General features: G+C 39.5%; 1 protein-coding gene across 1 annotated transcript; it reads left to right on the top strand.

Annotated features, from left to right (window-relative positions):
• The first annotated feature begins 1,241 nt into the window (after positions 1-1,241).
• LOC113271718 (protein RIK-like) lies at positions 1,242-6,906 on the top strand. Its single transcript, XM_026521624.1, has 12 exons — positions 1,242-1,388; positions 1,649-1,847; positions 2,262-2,360; positions 2,468-2,502; positions 2,587-2,662; positions 2,927-3,058; positions 3,148-3,234; positions 3,545-3,638; positions 3,770-3,887; positions 4,260-4,776; positions 6,058-6,304; positions 6,586-6,906. The coding sequence occupies exons 1-12, from the start codon at positions 1,327-1,329 to the stop codon at positions 6,729-6,731; spliced, it is 1,812 nt and encodes a 603-aa protein (XP_026377409.1). The 5' UTR covers positions 1,242-1,326; the 3' UTR covers positions 6,732-6,906.
• Positions 6,907-21,743: the final 14,837 nt, after the last annotated feature.

Raw genomic sequence — 21,743 nt, 5'->3', positions numbered from 1 at the left:
GAGGCAGAATATCGAGCAATGGCATCAACTACGTGTGAGATTATTTGGCTCCGCTCCCTTTTAAGAGATTTAGGATTTGGTTCTTCTCAACCAGCGAAATTGTTTTGCGATAATCAAGCGGCAATTCATATAGCATCAAATCCGGTATTCCATGAAAGGACCAAGCACATTGAAGTAGACTGTCATTTTATACGTGAGAAGTTGAGTGCCAAAATCATTTGCACTCCCTTTGTTCGCAGTGAGCAACAGTTAGCTGACATTTTCACGAAAGGATTACCAACTGCAAAGTTTCGTGAAATATTGGGCAAGTTGGGTTCAATTGACATTTTCGCACCAACTTGAGGGGGAGTGTTGGCGGAGAAGAGAATAATGAGGACATGATGTGGTTATATACCTTCCATTGTGTGTTAAGAGTGTGCACACTGTCATTTACTGTAGGAGATATTCTAGCTCTGAATACGTCTTTTGTTTATGGCAAGAATATATCCTCAAGCTCCTATTTAGTCCCGGAGCTTCCATTGTATGATGAACTGTGATAATACAATTCCCTCTCTTCTCCTGTGGATGTAAGCTATGAGATGAACCATGTAATTCCTGTGTTCTACAACTGTGTCTTTTATTGCCAGCTTCCGCAATAGATATAATGTAACAGGTCGTCATGAATGCATGCAACGAATATGGCGGAACGTCCTGGAGTGTTTATTCTGCACTAGTAACTCCACACGTTTCTGTGACACTCCTTGGGTGTCCATCTTCAAGGAAGTGTTTCACAAAACATGGGAGCATTTGGTTATAGGCCGCCATCTGCAACAACGGTTTGGAAAGCTACAGTGGATATGGTGGTATATATCCACAAGCCACGCCATTGCAACAAGTTGCCTTAGCCCTTCGATAGTCACCATATCCAGTTATCAGTGTAACTACTCCGTCAGCATCAGCAGGGAGTGCATTTTCAAAGCCATCTTGGAACCCTCTTAGTGATACAGGAAAACGGCACGCACAGCTGCAAAACCCCTCCAGGTATTTGATGGCAGTTGCCAGGTTACTATGCTGTGGTTGTTTACCGCAGCTATTTGGTATCAGGACGTGTGCCATGTGACACCCTCAGGTCAGCCGACATGTTTACGAGTTAGGTGGGTCTCAAGACTATGTCCTCCGACGAGACGAGCCCAAGCCCATCCGAAATCAAAAAGGAAAAGAATAAACATCGAAAACTATAACACAAACGAAATAAAATTCCCTCTTCGCTTCTGCAATCCTAGTTCACCTTCCCCAACCAATCCATCAATAAATCAAAGCTTAGTATTATTATTACAGAGTAAAATCATGACAGACCAGGTTTATTCTGAAGAATCTATTAATAATTCATCAGGAGTAACAAGACAAAGGTACATTCATTCATCCATTAAACCCTAATTGCTCTCTAATTTCTTAGTTTTGAGAGAGATTGGGTTTTTCAACTTGATTTGCAGTGATAGCTTGGACCTTAGGGTTTTATGATTGTGGATACTGCATGGAAATTGTTTAGGGTCATTGTTCAAATAGCTGGAAACAGTTTTTTGTGTTCTAATTATGATGTCAAGATTTCTGCAGAATTTTTAATTTGGAATCATTTTTGAAAAGACTAGTTTATTAATTATGGTTGCAGAAAAAAGAGAAAATGGGATCAGCCTGCAGAATCCTTTATATCAGCTGGATTAGCTGTACCACTGAACAACATTGGGACTATTGTTGGATTAACACTTCCAGGCGTCACTCCAGTATCGACGACGTACTCGGCTGTTCCTCATATTTTTCAGGCTCCCATCCAACAGAGTGTGGCTTCAGTGGTACAAAACTTAAATTTGGTGAGATATATCTTGTAATATACTTGGCTGTTGTTTTCCTATAATTGTCATTTCTTGTTAGTTAGTGGACTCATACTTATCTAGTTACATGAATGCTGATTAGAGTTTTTTGGATTCTTTTTTTTACTTTTTTGCTTTGCGATGCGAATTTTATTAAAGATACCAAAGAATACAAAAAGAGACACATAATGGGTACAAAACAAAGCAAAAAGATTGACAAAAAAAAACACAAACTCAGGGCCTTCATAATGGGTACTAACTACAATCTAGTAGAACCTAAAATAACTTTTTTGGATTCTAAACTAATACGTTCTGTGATACCACTGTTCTTTCTAGTTTTTACAGTTTTTACTAATATTCTGATGTAAATTTTCATTTTTGCCTTATGTTTTTAATATGGTGTTGCTGCTTCAGCCCAAAATCCAAGATGAGCTGATAGCACGAGAAATTGTCATAAATGATGCTGAACCTACGGTCCGCTACAAGCTCACAAAACGGCAGACGCAGGAGGAGGTACATTCTGTTAATTTCAATTGCATATTGAGCGATTTCATAAGCTTTCTGTACATTTTTCTTGTAACTATTAGTAGCTTGACATGAAATGGTTTTTGCCATCGCAGATACAGAGATGCACCGGCGCAGTTGTCATAACTAGGTTAATACAATTCCTAATGCAATATTATGTGCCTTATAATACTCTATAATTCATCCCTATAATCCTTGTTACTTTTCATTGCAGGGGAAAATATCGTCCTCCAAATGCCTTGAATGACAGTGAGAAACCATTATATCTTCACATCTCTGCTGGGGCCCACGTAAGTTCTCATCCCTAGTGTTTCACATAATTGTATTGAATTGGAAAGGTGATATTCTAGATCTGGTGTAGTAACTTTCCTTTTTGTCTTTGATTTTTCTTCACATCTCTGTAAGGACAACTTATTTTTTTATTGAATGTATTTATAAGATGTTCACTATTAGAAGTTACTCTTCCTGAAACTGTATTTTGAACGCTGTGCATTTATTATTGTCTGTGGGACACTCTGCTGATGTCGGTTTTGTTGAACGGGGTGCCTTTTCAGTTAAAAGAGACAGCAGAAAGGATTGTAGCAGTTGATAGTGCAGCGTCAATGATTGAAGAAATGCTCAAACCCGGCGTAGGTTCTCATGCAGCTTCTACTCCATTTCATTCTATTGTCAACTCGGAAGGACAGGTAACTTACAGAGAGAACAACATACTTCAGCAAGCTCTTGCACGATATAGCATATACAATAAGTCGTCCGCTGATAAATATTGACACAGGTCACTCAGCAACTGGAAACATGCGTCTTTTTGGGCTTCAATACTGATCCATCATTAAACATTGCAGCTCGCATCCGAGGGCCAAATGTGAGTTTTCCTTTTGGAGCCCACATTTACTTGACTTGCTTAACACAGTCTAAGTGACATAAATGAAAATTTTGATATTCCTGCTCACTAGTCATTTTGTAATCATGTTGATCTTCTCGTCATCATTCGATGTCTCTGTCCAGTGCTCTCCTCCTTTGTAGTCTTAACCTACTTGGTGAATTAAGAGTCTTTTTTTTGTTTTTTGGTATGTGGATAAGAGATTCTAATGTTTCTAAGCTTTCTCTGACATCTCCATACAATTGGGAGAATTTTTTTTTGTGCTGCTGGTGGTTGGGATTTGTTCATGCAGGACCAGTATATAAATCACATTATGAATGCAACAGGAGCAAATGTATTGCTTAGAGGACGTGGTTCAGGAAACCTGGAGAATCCTCAAATTCAAGGTTCTATTTTATCTTATCTTTTTCTATTTTATTAATTTTTTCTTGGTGTGGTGAGCCTTGACTCTTGATTTATGCTACATTTGGTTGGCTGTGTCATCTGTTTATTTATTACAGTTTATTCTACTTTGCAGAATCACAACAACCACTGCACTTATATTTGTCAAGTATTAATCCAAAAAGTCTTGAAGATGCAAAGCTACTGGCTGAAAATCTCTTGGACACTATTAGTGTCGAGTGTGGTACCTCTAGGTAATTAGCTCTAAACTCATAAATTTCGGCTATTTGTGCGTCATTCATCATTGGCGCATATATTACTGGTACACTAGAGGTGCTTGTACTTCTCAACAGGTTCGCAATTTTAGTTTGGGCTGTTGATGCCTTCAAACCAATTTATAAGATTGCATTCCCTTTTGCATATATCTCTCAAAATTCTGTTATTCCATTTGCATACCTGTGGCATCTGTTCAGCACAAGTTCATAGAGTTTAGAATGGAAGATGGGTATATTTTGAACTTTGAAGTTCTGATGAAACAAACTATACTGACAGTTTGTAATTTTATGGGTTTATTTTGCCAATAGTATCTGGGTTTGCATATGATGTTTTCACCTTCTTTCTAGTAGGGTTTCATCATCTAAGGCTTACAATGCTGTTCCACCACCTCAACAGTTGTTGGCTGGAGTTCAAAGCTCTGGGAATGAGCAAAATGAAAATGGTGGTGTAATTGGTGCTAGAACGTCCTCAAGTGTTTATTCTACACCAGTAGCTCCACAAGTTTCCGCTGCCACCCTCCCTGGGATGCCTTGTGTCCATCTGCAAGGAAGTGTTTCACAAAACGTGGGATCATGGTTACCATCCACAACTACGGCTTCCTATCCTCAGCCTGCAGTGTCTAGTGGGACAAGCTACAGTGGATATGGTGGCATATATCCACAAGCCACGCCGTTACAACAAGTTGCCTTAGCCCTTCGACAGTCACCATATCCAGTTGCCAGTGTAACTACTCCATCAGCATCAGCAGGAAATGCTTTGTCAAAGCCATCTTCGAACCCTGTTAGTGACACAGAAAAACGACGTGCACAGAGGCGCAAGTTTCAGGAGCTACCAGTTGTTCCCAAGTGCCCTGCAAAGCCCCACCAGGTATTTAATGCAGTTTCTAGGTTACTACTCTGTGGTTGTTTACTGCAGCTATTTGGCATCTCTCTTATTTTTCTTTAAGTGTCACTTTTACTTGAACAATTTGGTTTAGAAGCTGAATAAATAAGAAGACTTCAACAATATTATACGTAATATATTGTATATAGAGGTAATACTTAGTTACTATATTTTAATCCCTTAGAATAGCAGTCAATAAATTGAGAGGTGACCTTTTATACTATTCTTAATTTGCTTTGCTGTCAGAAAAGATCTACCCAGGGTATAGATAGAAATGCTACATTTTGAAGGTTAATGAAGTAGCCATTTCAGCTAATACAAGTCCCGTGCTGCTATGGTGCGTTTTTGTAAAGATTAAATCCATAAGTGAAGTCCTCGATTTAAAGCTAGGTCTGCTATTCCGTTCAAACTTGATTGTTAGTCTATGGAGATATGGGAGTCATAGACCTAGCGTTCTTAGTGAAGTTCTGGACCGTTAACCACCTCAATGAACTACGTGATCCCTGGCTTCAATGATTTTTATTGAGCGTGAATTATTAGGGCTGTGCTTCAATATTTTGTATACAAGATTTAACAACACTTGCTGAATTTATTCCAGGTATTTTCTCTGACCTAATCAGAAACTGATAGGCCAACACAATGTCTGTATACTGGATCTTTGGTTCTCATGTGTGACAGGATCCTTAGTTGTGGAGTCAGTATGAGAACAGTGTTTAATGAGTGGATTCTTTTTTACCAGCCTTTTTTGTTCCTCACTCCCTATCTTCTTTTGGATTTCTGTTGACTGCACATGGTCAATTCCCACATGTTATGCACTTCTCATCGTACCATTGCAACTATGGATACTAAATAAGTAAATCTTCAACGTCATGACTTTTCTACTTAAATCCAGACTGCCATTTTCTGGGCATTGTTTTTTCTCTCGTTGTGTCTGTCGCTGCACGTCTGAAACCAAGGCATCGGTTGTTTTTAATAGCATCTGGTTCTTGTACTTGAGTCTTTGTGGTTACCTTCTCCAATGCTGTTTTAGAATTAAAACTTTGATTTTATAGGCTTGCTTGGAACTCCATATGACCTGTAGTTGTGTATATTTTATAGGCTTGCTTGGAACTCAATATGACCTGTAGTTGTGTATGGCAAGGATAACAATCTGGGGCTTGCTGAGATATTTGTACTAAGCCTAAATAGATCCCATTATATCTCCTTCTGTGTCATATTCCCTGGCATTACTAAGCGTTTTGGATGTTGAATTTTTCATTTTTTCAGAACTCACCACAGGGATCAGAATTTGTTGAGCCAGGTGCAATTTCAGATTCATGTAGGAACGTTTCGAATATGCCGCCTCCAAAGAAGTTGGTGCAGTCATCATCAAATGGGATGCCACCACCCTCATCCTCAATGGCCATGCCCCCACCTCCAACGCCAAAATTCACAGTACCTAAATCGCTCTCCCAAACAACTGGGGATAAAAACGCAACAACGATTAACCCAACATCTGGTCCACCTGTCCCTGGTATGGAAGAAAAGGCCTTGCATTTCTTGAACTTTTATTTTTCAATCATCATCTAATGGCACCGTAGTTGATTACATTTGAACTAGACTAGTTCATAATTGCACTAAAGTTGGCCTGATCAAACACTTGCCCGTACATGCTCTTATTTACTTTTATATGTGTGCTTATTTGTTGTTAGTCCCAGACGTGCTTTTCATAGAACTGTATGGTCTTGCTTCCCAACGCCATTCCAATTTGTTGTCCAAGTTTTTTGACGGTTTTTTTCTTTTCTTTCATTGTAGATACTTTGACCCAACTCATGGAGTACGGGGATGAAGATGATGAGGATGAGAACCTTAGAGATGATAGTAGGGGTGAACAAGAAATCTCAAAGGTTAGTTCCAAGTCTATGGCAGCTGCAGTTCCTAAACCATTCTGGGCTCCGTGAATTTTTTTGTTTGTAGACTTCCTTATGTAACCCCTTGTATTACACCTCAGACGCATCTTACAGGTCTCTGTAACCCGAGTTCCATTTAGACAGTCAGCGCTGTAATACTAGTTATAGAATCAGTGAATCAGCATATTTATATATATACATGGATTTCTTGTTTTGTTTTACCAAATTTAATCTTTATTCAAATGCTCCAAGGCGTCCGCCCATCGCATTCAACTGCTAAGGAAAATTAATCACATTCGTAAAGCCACTGTGTTTTCTTCTCCAGAGCAATTATACTATTAGGAAATAACTAACCGTGCACAAGAATTCAAGTTTGAATGAATGACAGTCACACCCAAATAGATCGGACAAGTTTTTTGGCCTGACTTAAGCATAAATTTCTCCTTTTTTTCTTCTTCTTAGAATTAGGATTCCAAGGGGACATGAATTCAGAAGATTTTCAATAGTTGGATTTGGAATATTTCCAAAATAACTTATACTAGACCTTGATAGCGCGTTTGGATACCAAATATAAAAATGCTTTTGCTTCTCCAAAAACAGAAGTCACAAACATCCAGAAACTAAAAAGTTCTGGATGTTTTCTAACTTCTAGAAACTAAAAAGTTTAAAAAGTAACTTCGGAAGATACATCCAAACATGCTACGAAAGTTCGACTAAATTTAGGAATGAGTTCCTACATATACATAATGTCTCCTGTATTCCAAGGGCTTAATATTGACCTGAGAGTTCGACCAGGCCAACTGGACTAATCCCTTTTGGTTTTTCTAAGTGCGTGATATTAAGCAGAGAAATCAAGGTATATATATATCAAGAGACTTGGTGGGAAGTTGATTAATTAATACTATATAGATCGCCATGGAAAAGCTAAGCGAGGATATCATATCAAAACTTCTTTCACACGTTCCGATAGAGTTTTTATCGAGGTGCAAACTAGTATGCAGATCATGGGAAAGGATTCTATCTCATAAAAACGGGGGATGCCTTTTCGCAGTCGCATCACGCGGCCAAAACAATGCTAAACTATATTATACAGATCACTACGATTTGATGAGCATAGATAATCCACACCGTCACGAGCTTAATTACTCTTTCGAAACACACGCTACTGAGATCGACCATCCACCAATTGATACGACTGAAGAAAGCAACACAGTGGCCATCGGTTCTTGCAACGGTTTGGTTTGTTTTTCTGTACCCAATATGCAACCCTGCATCTGGAGAATACGTTCATCTCCCGAGATTTAACAGTACAAGTTGTGGTCGTATCGTCGGTGGATTTGGTTACCTTTCTTCGACAAACGAGTACAAGGTCGTCAGAATTTGCTACCCTGCTAATTTCCCAGAAAGTAGTGCCGCTGGATGGGTTCAGGTGTATACTCTTGGGAATAATAATAATAGCAGCGGGTGGAGAGACGTCGGAGAAATCACCAACACATTATGGTTACCGGGCGTCCAAGCAAACGGAGCACTGCATTTTATGGACGACGTAGATGGGAAGATTGTGACGTTCGGTTTGGAAACCGAAGAGTTTGGGGTGCTCCCACCTCCACCTTGTATCGGAAAATGTAAGGATTCCTTTATCAACTCCAAGTGATGGGAGGAAACTTGTATGTTGTTCATCAACAAAATGGTGAACGTGTAGACATATGGTCATTTAGACATGTTGAGAACAGGGATCATTACGAGCGAAGAGAAAAGGATTATGGATCTTGGAGTAAAAAGTTTTCTTTCGAGTGGCAACGCATAGGCAGCAAGTTTGATTGCTATCAACCATTTGCTGTAACAGAGAAAAATGAAGTTCTCTTTTGGGTGAATGATTGGAATCTCTGTAGTTATGATCATGAAACTGGCATTTTTAAAAAGATTATGAACATGAATGAGGGCAGGACGCTATCAATTAGTCAAGGTATTCCATACAAGAGTAGTCTTGTTTCATTGAAAGATCTAGGAGTATGTTCGAAGATACGGAGGCAGAAGACAGCTGTGGGATAGACATTCTTTGCCGGTGTCACTGTAGTACAGTAGTAGTAAAGTTATTGGGTGATAATATCAGTGACCCGAGTTCGAAACTCGCTAGCATCAAATTCTTTACCGATCACAAAAAAATAAATAGACATTCTTTGCTACTTCATCCTGCAAAATTTTGGTTATGGTGCACAGATCTAGACGCATTACATGATTTATACCGACAGACACGGAGTTTTGCGTTTTATTTTTTGTTTTTTATTTATTGATACAAGAAGAAAATTTATTTATAGAGAATGAACCGATACAATTGATTTGTCCCCAGTGATTACATCTTCAATATCATGAGTTACCCTCTCGTCATACTCAAAAATAGACATAATAGTTCTAGTTCTCCTAACAAGATTAAAAGACCAACTAACATGACTTAGTTCTGGTTCTCGTCACGACATTAAGCTGGTTCTCGTCACGACATTAAGTAAGCTTAATGTCGAGAATTAATCCGTGATTCCTCCAATGAATATAATATATTTAATCATTGATAATTTAACTAAAGACTAAAAAATAATTATATTATTTTATTTAACTATTACTAATTTTGGCTATGATGCAATCTTCATGAAGCCAGATTGAATATGAGCATCCACAACTTTTAAAATTTTGTTGAACGGGCAATTGGTGGATATAAATTAATATTCTTATCCTTAGGATGCTAAGGGGCGTTTTTTGAGTACGAAATTACTAAGTTACCCTGTCTCCTAATATAAAACATAAAATCCAAATCTAGAACCCAAAGTTAGCAAGGCTAAAGGTTTTCAACCTGTGATATTTCAATTATATAAAAATATACTAATGTGGAAAAGAAATAACACAGACACCAGAAATTTTGTTAACAAGGAAACCGCAAATGCAGAAAAACCCCGGGACCTCCAGATTGAACACCACACTGTATTAAGCTGCTACAGACTCTAGTATAATACAAGGTAACTTCGGACTGGAATGTAATTGAATCCTAACCAAGTCTTACACCGATAAACGTACAGTCGCGTTCCTTACGCCTCTAGAACTGTGCCGGATTTTGTGCACTTGGTTCCCTTAGAGTTGCTAATATTTTGAAACGGTGAACATGTACGTCGTCGGGTTATAGAATCACAATTAGATTATAGAAGTCCTTATTAACAAAAGGTATGCGAAGACTAAAACTTATCAATCACTCAGGAGTATATTTTATTCTATCTTCCAATGACACTAAGTTGTATAGCTATATATACTTTTACATTATACACATTTGATATTTTGAGTTGAGCTTAACTCGCTTAGTTACTTCTCAAAATATGTGTTGGAAGCTTTTTGCTTTAGCTATGTTCATCATATTCTTGACGAGTTTAGATGGAAACAATTTATTGTTGGAAACTAAATATTATTTCAAAAGATGGTCATGTGAAAATTACCTTGAACATCTTATATGATTTGTGTGAGACAGTCATTTGATGTTAGCTTGAGAAGTTTCGTATTGATCATTCAATCACTTGAAAATTACTAGAAGCTAATGGTTTGTGCAAGACAACCATTATTGTCTTCCAAGGATGTTTCAATGATTGAAACGAGAGTTTAGAATGATTACCCATGAATGGATACAACACGGTATGCATACCTAGTATGCGAACTGTATTGTGATGATTCAGGTTCAGAACTCTTGTTTGCGTACTGTTAGAGCATTGCTCGGTTGAACCCACCAAGCGTATATATGTCAAGTTTGGTTTTCATATTTTAGTGAACCAAAACTCATTTAAAGAGTCGCTTGATTATATGCTAGAGTCAACTTCGTATATGTTAACTAGAAAGTTATTAGGATATGAGACATACAAGTATTACTCGAAGACTTGAATAATGTGAAGAAGTAAAGATCTACATCGACGACATCATCCTTCCTCTTGAGGTTAGTAATATTTTGAATTGAACTATTTCTTTCCTAACGTATCTTTCAAGTCGTGCATTAAAAACATAACTGCAAAACTGTGAACGATTATACTCTAGTTAGACATAGTATTAAGGAATTACAATACGGAGTATAATGCTTATATTTTGAACTTCGTACATAAGACATAGACATAATCGTATGAATGTTATTGTGATTATGTATGGGAAGAGGTGAAGATTTCGTCATAGGAAACAATGTTTTACATTGTTTAAAGGAAGTACATTCATAAACTTGTTTTGTGAATCGAAAGGGAAATAGCTAGGCTTATTGGTATTGTTATTCATTGCATATCTCTGGATTACCAATATAGGTGATTGAGTAGAACTGATCATAACTTGTTATGTATCTTGGTAAAACTAATCACAACGCCTGACTTATGTATTGTGTCATAGTATGCATAGTAGGGGCTATCTCTTTAGTCTGCCTTTAGTGCTGTCTTGGGTGTATTTAGGAATTCCATTACTGGTTGATTACTAGCCGCTTGATTAAGGACACGTGTGTGTGATCCACTGCCTAGGGTTAGGCCAATAATTGTTCTTTTAAGCTGTAAGAAAACTCTGTTGGTGGTTATCTGAAAATTAATGAAGTGTTTATCTTTGACTGCGGTTATTTTGCCCAGATAATTGGATTGGTTCTTCGATCCAAGAGGTGTTAATCACCAATTTTATCCCTCATTTCCATTCTTTGATTTTCAATCTGTTGTGTAATCACAATAATTGGTATTCATAGCCTTGTTTTCACCCAATTTTTTTTTCCAATGAAGCTCAAAGACCTTGAAACAAAAACCTCAGCTAATGAAACTGCTATCAGTAAGCTTCAATCTGATATCAAAACGCTTTCCACTGATCTTACTACACAAATTGATACTGTGAAGGCTAGTTTCAGAGAAACCTTACAAGAGAATAACCGCAGTCTTATTCAGTTGCTCCATAAACCTGCAAATCACAATCGACCTGAAGATCCAGAAGGTTCACATCAGAAGGATGATGACTACACAAATTATTCTCATCATCATCATTCTAGCTTTTCTAATCACCATCATCGGATTCCAACTAGACTTTCCCCGATTTTATGGAGATAACCCAAGAGGATGGATCCAGAAGAGTGAAAGATACTTCCAACTCAATGATATTGAAGAACATATGAAAGTCGACATAGCGGCAATCTATTTAGAAGGTAAGGCTGAGAAATGGTTTCTAAATTTTCAAGTTAATCGAAATAGAATTACCTGGCAAGATTTATCTCTCCATTTATGTGCTAGATTTGAAAATCCTGTAGAAGAAAATTTTGTCGGTAGCTTCAGTAAATTAGTTCGATCATCTTCTGTGGATGATTATTATGATGAATTTGAATCACTCAAAGCTTTGATGCTACGTACGAACCCTTCCTTGAGTGAATACTTCTTTTTTATGAGCTTCCTCGGTGGATAAAATGATGACATTGGAAAAAATGTATCCATGTTCCACCCACAAACTCTAGCTGATGCCTTCTCATTAGCTAGACTCCAAGAGCAGAAATTTCAATTAGCTAATGCAGCCTCCAAGCCATTTACCAAATCCTTCAATACCCATTACAGCCCACAGAGACCATACACTCCTAACCCCTTACCTCCTAAACCAATAATCACTTCACCCAAATCTAGCCCTTCCACCTCAAAATCTTTTTCACACCTATACCAAAGTACACCTCTACACCTCCTATCATTAAAAGACTTTCTCAAGAGGACATGGACAAAAGAAGAGCTCAAGGGCTCTGTTATAATTGTGATGCAGTATACAAGCCTGACCACTTTTTTAAGGGTAAACAAAAGTTATACATGTTACACATGAACTCTACTGAATCACAGGACACTGAGGAGAAATAGGAAGTGTTTCTTGAGGCACCTGAATCTCCAGTTCAATCTGAAGTTGAAGTATCTCTTCATGCTCTCACTGGCTCTGCCACTGGTGATACCATCAGGATCCATGGTCTCATCAACAAGAAGAATGTGTCTATCCTTATTGACACAGGTAGCACCACTAGTTTCATTGACAGTGCCTTAGTGAATTCCCTCAAGTACTCTATCACACCAACTTCTCCTATGATGGTCACTGTTGCCAATGGAGAGCAAACAACAAGTTCAGGAACTTTCCCTAAACTACAATGGAGCATGCAAGGGCACCATTTTATGGAAAACTTGAGAGTATTACCACTTGGAGGGTGTGACATAGTACTTGGAGCAGATTGGTTGAAGAAATTAGGTGATGTGACCTTCAATTTTGCAAAACTTAGTGTTTCCTTTCTATACAAGACCAAACTTATAACATTGCAAGGCACTACTCCAAAATATTCATTCCTGATGATGAGTGGGGAGGCAGTAAAAATTTCTTCTTTAAAACATTCCCATGGGGTGGTAGCTCAACTATTCTCCATCAATACAACTTCAACACCCCCTACCACTCTAGAAATTTTACTTCCACTCTTGCAAGTATATCCTGATATATTTCAAGAACCTTCCCCTCTTCCGCCTGCAAGAAGTTTGGGCCATAAAATTCCATTACAACCCAACTCCTCACCTGTCAACCAAAGGGATTATAAGTGTCCTTATGTGTAGAAAGGAGTAGTTGAACAATTGGTTAAGGAAATGCTTCACACTGGGATTATTCAGCCTAGCCACAGTCCATTTTCCTCTCCCATACTTCTTGTAAGAAAGAAAGATAATTCATGGAGATTCTGTGTGGATTATAGGAAGCTCAACAACATCACTATTAAAGATAAGTTTCCTATCCTTATTGTGGATGAATTTCTAGATGAACTACATGGTGCCATCATCTTTTCAAAGATAGATCTGAGGGCAGGATATCATCAAATAAGAGTTCATGATCTTGACATCCATAAAATAACTTTTAGAACTCATCAAGGCCATTATGAGTTTAAGGTCATGCCATTTGGCCTCACCAATGCCCCTGCCACTTTTCAAGCTCTAATGAATGATATTTTTCAGCCATTCTTAAGAAAGTTTGTGTTAGTCTTCTTTGATGACATACTTATTTATAGTAAAAGCATGAGTGAACATTTGGAGCATCTCAGATTGGTCTTTACGCTTCTCAGACAACACCAACTCTTTGGCAACCTGTCCAAATGTTGCTTTGGCCAACCTTCTTTGGAGTATCTGGGTCATATAGTCACAACAGAAGGGGTGTGTGCTGATCCCAATAAGATTTCTTGTTTGCAATCTTGGCCAATCCCAAAGAACATTAAAGAGATGAGAGGGTTTCTGGGCCTTACAGGTTACTACAAAAAGTTTGTGCAGAATTATGGAGTTATAAGCAAGCCACTCACTAATCTCCTCAAGAAAAACTCCTTCCAGTGGAGCTCAGCTGCTACAACTGCCTTTGAGACACTCAAACAGGCAATAAGCTCTACACCTGTATTGGCTTTACCTGATTTTTCTAAGCCCTTTGTAGTGGAAAGTGATGCTAGTGACATGTGCATTGCAGCTGTCCTATTTCAAGAAAAGAAACCAATTGCTTACTTCAGCAAGACACTAGGAACTGGAGCTGCAACACTCTCTACTTATGAGAAGGAATTTCTTTCTATTGTTACTGCAGTTCAAAGGTGGAAGTATTATCTCCAAGGTACCAAGTTCACCATAAAAACTGATCATCAAAGCTTGGAGTACTTATTGGAACAAAAGGTTACCACTGCATTCCAACAAAAATGGATCATCAAATTATTAGGGTTTGACTATGACATTCAGTACAAGAAGGGTTGTGATAATGTGGTTGCAGATGCACTTTCTAGAAGACCCTCAGTTCCTGCTACTTGCCAGTCCATGGAAATCTCTACACCATCTTGGGTACAAGAAGTTCAGCATAGCTATGTTAATGATGTCAGGGCCAATCACCTTATGTCTCAACTACTACTCAGCCCTGATTCTATACCTAATTACTCGTTCATTGATGGTGTTCTGAGATACAAGAATAAACTTTATATAGGTACTGAGGTGCTCAGATTAGAGATAAACTATTACACTCTCTACATACTTCTGCAATTGGAGGCCATTCTGGAATTCAAGCTACTTCTATAAGGGCAAGAAGTCATTTTTATTGGTCAGGTATACATAAATATATAGTCTCTCTTGTCTCTCAGTGTGATGTATGCCAAAGAAAAAAAGCTGATCACACTAACTCTGTTGGCCTTCTGCAACCTCTGCCTATACTTGAACATGCTTGGCAGCATATTAAAATGGATTTTATAGAAGGTCTGCCTCTCAGCTGCAAGAAAAGTGTCATTCTAGTGGTGGTAGACAGAATGACAAAATATACACACTTCTTAGCTCTGCAACATCCTTATACTGCTGCATATGTAGCTCATGCATTCCTAACTCAGGTGGCCAAATTACATGGATTACCCTCTTCCATTGTGTCTGATAGAGATAAAGTCTTCACCAGCAATTTCTGGAAAGACCTTTTTAAAGCATTGGGTACCAGCATCAACCTAAGCACAACCTATCACCCCCAAACAGATGCCCAAACTGAAAGGGTCAATGCTTGTGTTGAGAATTATTTAAGGTGCATCATTGGCCACAAACCAGGGAAATGGACTGAATTCTTAGCATTGGCTGAATGGTGGTATAATACTAGCTACCACACAAGTTTAAAGACTTCTCCTTTTCAGGCATTGTATGGGTATGTTCCCCCTCATCTTGCTTTTCCTTCTGTCAGTACCACTTCAATTGCTGCAGTTGAGACTTATTTGAAGGACATAGCTTCCATGCTTGATTTATTCAAAGATTCCATTCTTAGAGCTCAGGAGAGAATGAAGTTATACGCTGACAGGTCCAGACAAGATAAAACTTTTGCAGCTGGAGACTTTGTCTACCTCAAACTCCAACCATACAGGCAATCCTCTCTTTCCTTGAGAATTTTTTTAAGCTATCTTCCAAGTTCTATGGTCCTTATCAAATTCTTCAGCGCATTGTCAAAGTGGCTTATAGGTTAGATTTACCATCACATTCTCGAATTCATCCTGTATTCCATGCCTCTCAACTCAAGAAACACATTGTCCAGAAGCACACTCCCTCACTATCTCTGCCACTAGTGGATCATGAAGGCCAAGTGATTATGCTACCTGAAAAGATAGCAGGTATTCTACAGGGCACCTAGCTTGTCAAGCAGGTATTGATTCAATGGACTAATTCTTCCCCAGAGAATGCAACATGGGAACACTCCTCCAACATTCACACTCACTATCCAAAGTTCATCCTTGAGGACAAGGATGTTTTTCAGGGGTAGGTAATTGCACAGTATGCATAGTATGGGCTATCTCTTTAGTCTGCCTTTAGTGCTGTCTTGGGTGTATTTAGTAATTCCATTACTGGTTGATTACTAGCCGCTTGATTAAGGACACGTGTGTGTGATCCACTGCTTAGGGTTAGGCCAATAATTGTTCTTTTAAGCTGTAAGAAAACTCTGTTGGTGGTTATCTGAAAATTAATAAAGTGTTTATCTTTGGCTGCGGCTATTTTGCCCAGATAATTGGCTTGGTTCTTCGATCCAAGAGGTGTTAATCACCAATTTTATCCCTCATTTCCATTCTTTGATTGTGAATCTATTGTGTAATCACAACATATTGATATGGCTTTTATTAGTGCGACCTGTTGATACATGAAAAATAATTCCCCTTAATGGGTTTGGGGTGCCCCTAAGTAAGTAGGAAAAGCCTAGTATAAGAGTGGGGACTAGGCCCAAGCCCAATGAAGTGCCTCCCTTGACAAAGGGGATACGCAATTAAGGAGGTTTGGGACACGTGGCAAGATGACATAAAAGGAAAGGGTCTTTGGAAAGTCTATATAAGGAAGGAAAAAGTAAAATAGAAGGTCAACTTTTCTCTCTCATACTATTCCTAGAAATTGAGGTCACATGATGTACTAGGACGGGTAGGACCTAAATCGAATTCCGGTATTAACATTTGACAACCACACCCGGGGATCGTGCCTAGATCATCATGAACCATCTAGAAAGCGCCAACCCAAGCGCGGCGGAAAATAAACCAACCAATGGTCCCATCAATACGGACGAGGTGACAATGGAAGACGGGGACAGCGAGGAGGAAGCGGCAGAGAAAAACAATGTCAAGCAACCAAGAATAGGCACGCCCCAAAGCAAGGAGAAGGATGTATCGCACGAGGAGAACACACAAGCAACGCAGCAACCAAAGTCCCCACCTCCAGTTTTGCAAGATATGCAGAAGGAGCTAGAAGAGCGATCACAAAGAAGACAGGAGCTAGAAAAATGGATAGACTTTCATCTCTTCACCAATAAGAGAATCCTGGGAACATCCTGCATCTTCCGATATCGTTTTCACTCATATCCCCTCCATCTCAAGAAACGGTTAGGGAAGTTTTCGTTTCTCTGCAATATGCCGAGAACAAGACAATCCTCCCAAACTGCATCTTCATCTTCTTCGGCCAAGTCATCTTCATCTCCCCGAGTAGGTCTTTCTGCCTCTTCTGCAAGCCCCTCTGCACCTTATACAACAGTCCATTCTCAAGGAAATTCTCCTTGTGCTGATAACGATGAAGACGATGACCCATACTGTCATTACCTATTGAAACACTTTGAGGAATGCAATGATGGTGTAGTAGGAAAAGGGTATGTCAAAACCTCGATTCTTAAGCATATCCATGACAGACACGCTCCAACTGCTGCTTCCATTTCTACCTGCAAAGATAGAATCTGCACTAAGGTACGTGTATACATTGCTTGGGAAAAATTGTTGAAACAACTTCGTATGTGGCTTTGCTTCGAGTGTTTTCAATGTCATTCCTGGAAAAGAGCATGCCCAGACCACCCAGGAGGCGTGTTGAAAGGTCCTTTGAATGGCAAGGGGCTAATTTCCTGATACACGGGGTTGACAAACCAATTACTCAGACCCCAGATATTCCTGACGCTGGGACTGCAAGTGGTACTGATGCAAATATAGGGGTTTCAATAGAGATTCTTAACCTGATTTTTCAGAAACGTATTACAACTATCTCTAGCATCCCCCCACAGTGCAGGTTATCATTTTCTAGAACACTAAAATCCTCGTTGGATAAGGTCTTAGCCAATCCCTCGGATATACTTCCTTGGATACAACTGCTGCTATTGCCCACTTGCACACTTAGTCTCTACATTCCTAAAAGCACTGCAGAAGAGAGATCTGGCGTCCGAAAGTGACTTCAGACAGAATTGATCAACCAGGATCTTAACATTTGGAAGGAGCAAAACGGATGCACTTTCTGGATGTGCATAAGGAACTTCAGCAAGCAACAAAAGGAAAAAATAAGAAGCACAAGACGAATGCCCAGACCTGTAAGAAAAAGCTTAGCAGCGGACACTACACAACAGCCATTAGAATCCTCTTTTCTAATGGTGTTGCTCCCAGCAATACTGACACATTGTCCCAGCTGCAACTGAAGCACCCTTCAGCTCCACCTCCAATCATCCCAACAGAATGTATTAGAGATGCACCGGTTTCAGTTGATGGCCCTGCAGTTCTTGCTGCTATTAGAAGCTTTCTGAAAGGTACAGCATGTGGACGCGATGGACTCCGAGCTCAACATTTGTTTGATGTCTTAAGTGGCTCCGCTGCTGCAGTTTCAGACGAGCTACTTGCGTCCATGGCACGTGTGGTAAACTTATGGATAGACGGAAAATGCCCATCTGGCTTAGGAGAGTACATTGCTAGCGCGCCTCTCACTCCCCTCCTAAAGCCTGATGGCGGTTTAAGGCTAATAGCTATTGGTACAATCTGGCGCCGGTTATGCTCGAAATTGGCAGCCACTTCAGTATGCAAAGAGATGGCAACTTACCTAGGTGACCACCAGTTTGGTGTCGGCATTCCCTGCGGAGGGGAAAACATACTCCACGCTTCCAATAGACTTCTCAAGGCTAAAGGTACACAAAGCAACCTTACTATGATGCTCATTGATTACTAATGCATTCAATTTGGTCGATCGATCAACTATAATAAGAGGAGTCAGAGCTAGATGCCCTAGCATATCTTACTGGGTCGAGTTTTGTTACGCCAAGCCTGCAAGAATTTATTACGAGGAGTCTATTCTAGCCTACTCAAGGAATCCATTAGGCCCTCTCCTCTTTGCACTAGCTCTACATCTCCTGATCTTCCACATTGCTAGTACCTGCACCTTAGACCTGCATGCCTGGTACCTCGACGATGGAACCATTATAGGAGACACTTTAGAAGTCTCAAAATCTCTAAATATAATTCAACATGAAGGTGGTGCACGAGGGCTGCATTTGAACATCAGGAAGACGGAGATTTACTGTCCTTCTCTCGATCCAAGATGCTCAGATAATTGTGTTTTCCCTGCCAGTATTGGTCGACTAGCATTGGGTGTGAAATTGCTGGGAGGTCCCGTCAGCATGGATACTCAATACTGTAGTGACATGATCCTACAACGTATTGATAAAACTACTAGGCTCATGGAATGTGTTAAGACACTCAACGACCCACAGTGCGAGCTATTTCTCTTACGGAACTGCGTTGGAGTTTCTAAATTGTACTTCAACATGCGCACAACCAGTCCAAGAGTCATACAGTCGGCATCAGCACACTATGATCAGCAGCTCATGGAATTTCTACGGCACCTGATAGTAGGAGATGTCGCTGGATTTGGGTTCCTTCAACAGCGCCTGGTGACCTTGCCTATGGGATATGGAGGATTAGGAGTGTACACCATGCGCGACACTAGTCAGTACTGCTACCTAGAGTCGTGTGTACAGACTCAACGCTTACAGCAAACCATTCTGACCAATCTTGATATTTCAGCACCAAGCCTTAGCTTCCAGGACGCTCTCAACATTTTCATACAAACCTATGGCCTGTCCACTTCTTTCGACATCAGTACCACCGCCCCACAGCCTATGAAGAAAATGATGGCTATGTATTTCGATGCAGTGAAGAAGGAACTTCCTAACAGGTTCAACCTATCAACAAGAGATGTGATCTTATGGCAGTGTAATAGGCAGGAGCACGCGATGGAATTTTTGAAGGCTATCCCCATTGCTGGTCTAAATCAAACCATCGGGCCTCGACAATTCAGGGCAGTCGTCCAATACCTCTATGGCATACCACTTTTTCCGGAAGACAATGTATGTACTTGCTGCAAACGCGATACAAACGTCTTTGGAGATCATGTGCTCCATTGTGCTAGCGAGGTAGGCCTCAAATTTCGACATGACTTGGAGCGGGATGTGATTATGGATATTTTCTATAGGGAGGGAGTGGCGGCTCGGAAGGAAGCATCTCTAGGCCTTTTGTCTGGTGGGGTGGCTTTGAAGCCAGCAGACATACTTGTGCATAGATGGGAGAACGAAGTTTATACATGTTTTGATGTCACAGGAGTCTCGCCCTTCTCTTGACCTGGTTTACGTAGATTTACACCTGGACATGCAATCACCGCGGCCGTTAGTTGCAAACGTAACAAGTATCTGGAGATATGCAGGTCCCACGGTTATGCTCTCGGAGTCTCGGCTTTCACAACTCTAGGTGAACTCGGAGATGCTATGATTGTTCTCTTGAAGAGGCTAAAGAACTGTTTAGCTAATTACGATGCTAACAATAAAATAGGCGGTTCTTTATTTCACAGGGTAGGTTTGGCTATCCAAAAAAGAGTTGGAGCACAGTTTGTTGCTCAGCTCCCATCCATTCATGTATAAATTAATATTTAATTTTCTTAAATAAAATCCCGTAGAGGCATTGTTTTAAAAGAAAGGAAAAAAAAAAGAAAAAAAGTTAAAAAAAAAGAAAAAATTATTCATTGCATCATATTTTGGTTTGTTTAGTTCGTTTTTGGTTTTGTATTCGTACAATTAAGACAATGGAAGAAGAAATATTCATAATGAAGTTTCAAGCAACAAAGAGTTAAAGGAAAAGAATCACATTGTCAAGATTCTACGAAGTTCAAGAATTATCATCATGAGTTGAAGACTGAAGACGAAGATGAAGACAAAGACTGAAGATAGAAGACGTTTCTACGGATGCTGTGAGAGTGGTGATGACTGCATGCCGAACGGATAACGAGGTAAGTAAGCATATTCCCACATTCATTAAGTGTTTGATTTCTTTTCTTAGAGATCGTCAGAAAAAAGGGTTTTCAAAATGAATAAAAGATGTGGGTTTTCAAAATAATTCGGAGGGTTTTTGCCTTCCTACCATTCAAGGTGTCGCAGGATTCTCTCTTCATTCCTACCTGGACACATGTGCGACCCATAAAAAGCTATTTACTATTGAGAGCAACTTCATAAAACCCTTTCTTGTGAGGCAGAGTGAGACTTTTGATCACTCTGAACCCGAATTTCTTTCGAGAAGAGATAGTTATTTCTCTCTAAATTTTAAGGATGAGATTGTGTTCATTTATTTGTCTAACTTCTTATGACTAGTGTGCAGAATCTCTATGTCTTTTTAGCGCGTTGGATGCTATCATTGCAGAGAACTAGTAAGTTTGAAAAGTAGGTTTTGTAGGCATACCTCTTGTAAACCTTCACGAGACTATAACTCGTCCACTAGGGACACCTAGGGGTTTAAAGGCTTGTTATACATGCTAAGTGTGACCGTAGACTCGACGACACGGAGTTGTAGGTATGTTTAAGAATTAGTTTTGTTTGATTTGATCGAGGACTAGCAAAGTCTAAGTGTGGGGGAATTTGATAGGTGTCTAAAACACCTTGATTTCACATCTATATGCTTTCTTTGCTATTTCTCTTGTAAAATATGTATCTTATGTTTACTTTTGAGTGTTTAGGTACTTTGGAGTCATTTGGAGTGAAAGAAGGAGAAATCGTCCATTTGGAGCATAAAAGTCAAAAAGATCAATTCACATGCGAGATACATTTGGAACCGTTTAAGGTTGCGCAAGGAGTGAAGTATGGACTGTTGACAGACAGGCCAAATGGTCATTGGGTGGCCTGTATTAATCTGCTGGGTGCCTACACTCTGGGTTTCTCAGAGCTGGGGTTGTTAAATCTTCAATTCCTACAGAAGACCTAAACTTCAGATAAGATGTAATT

The sequence above is a fragment of the Papaver somniferum genome, chromosome 4 (genome assembly GCF_003573695.1).
Source record: "Papaver somniferum cultivar HN1 chromosome 4, ASM357369v1, whole genome shotgun sequence".
NCBI classification, from domain to species: Eukaryota; Viridiplantae; Streptophyta; class Magnoliopsida; order Ranunculales; family Papaveraceae; genus Papaver; species Papaver somniferum.
The sequence above is the reverse complement of the archived record's forward strand: the minus strand, read 5'-3'. Positions and strand labels throughout refer to the sequence as shown.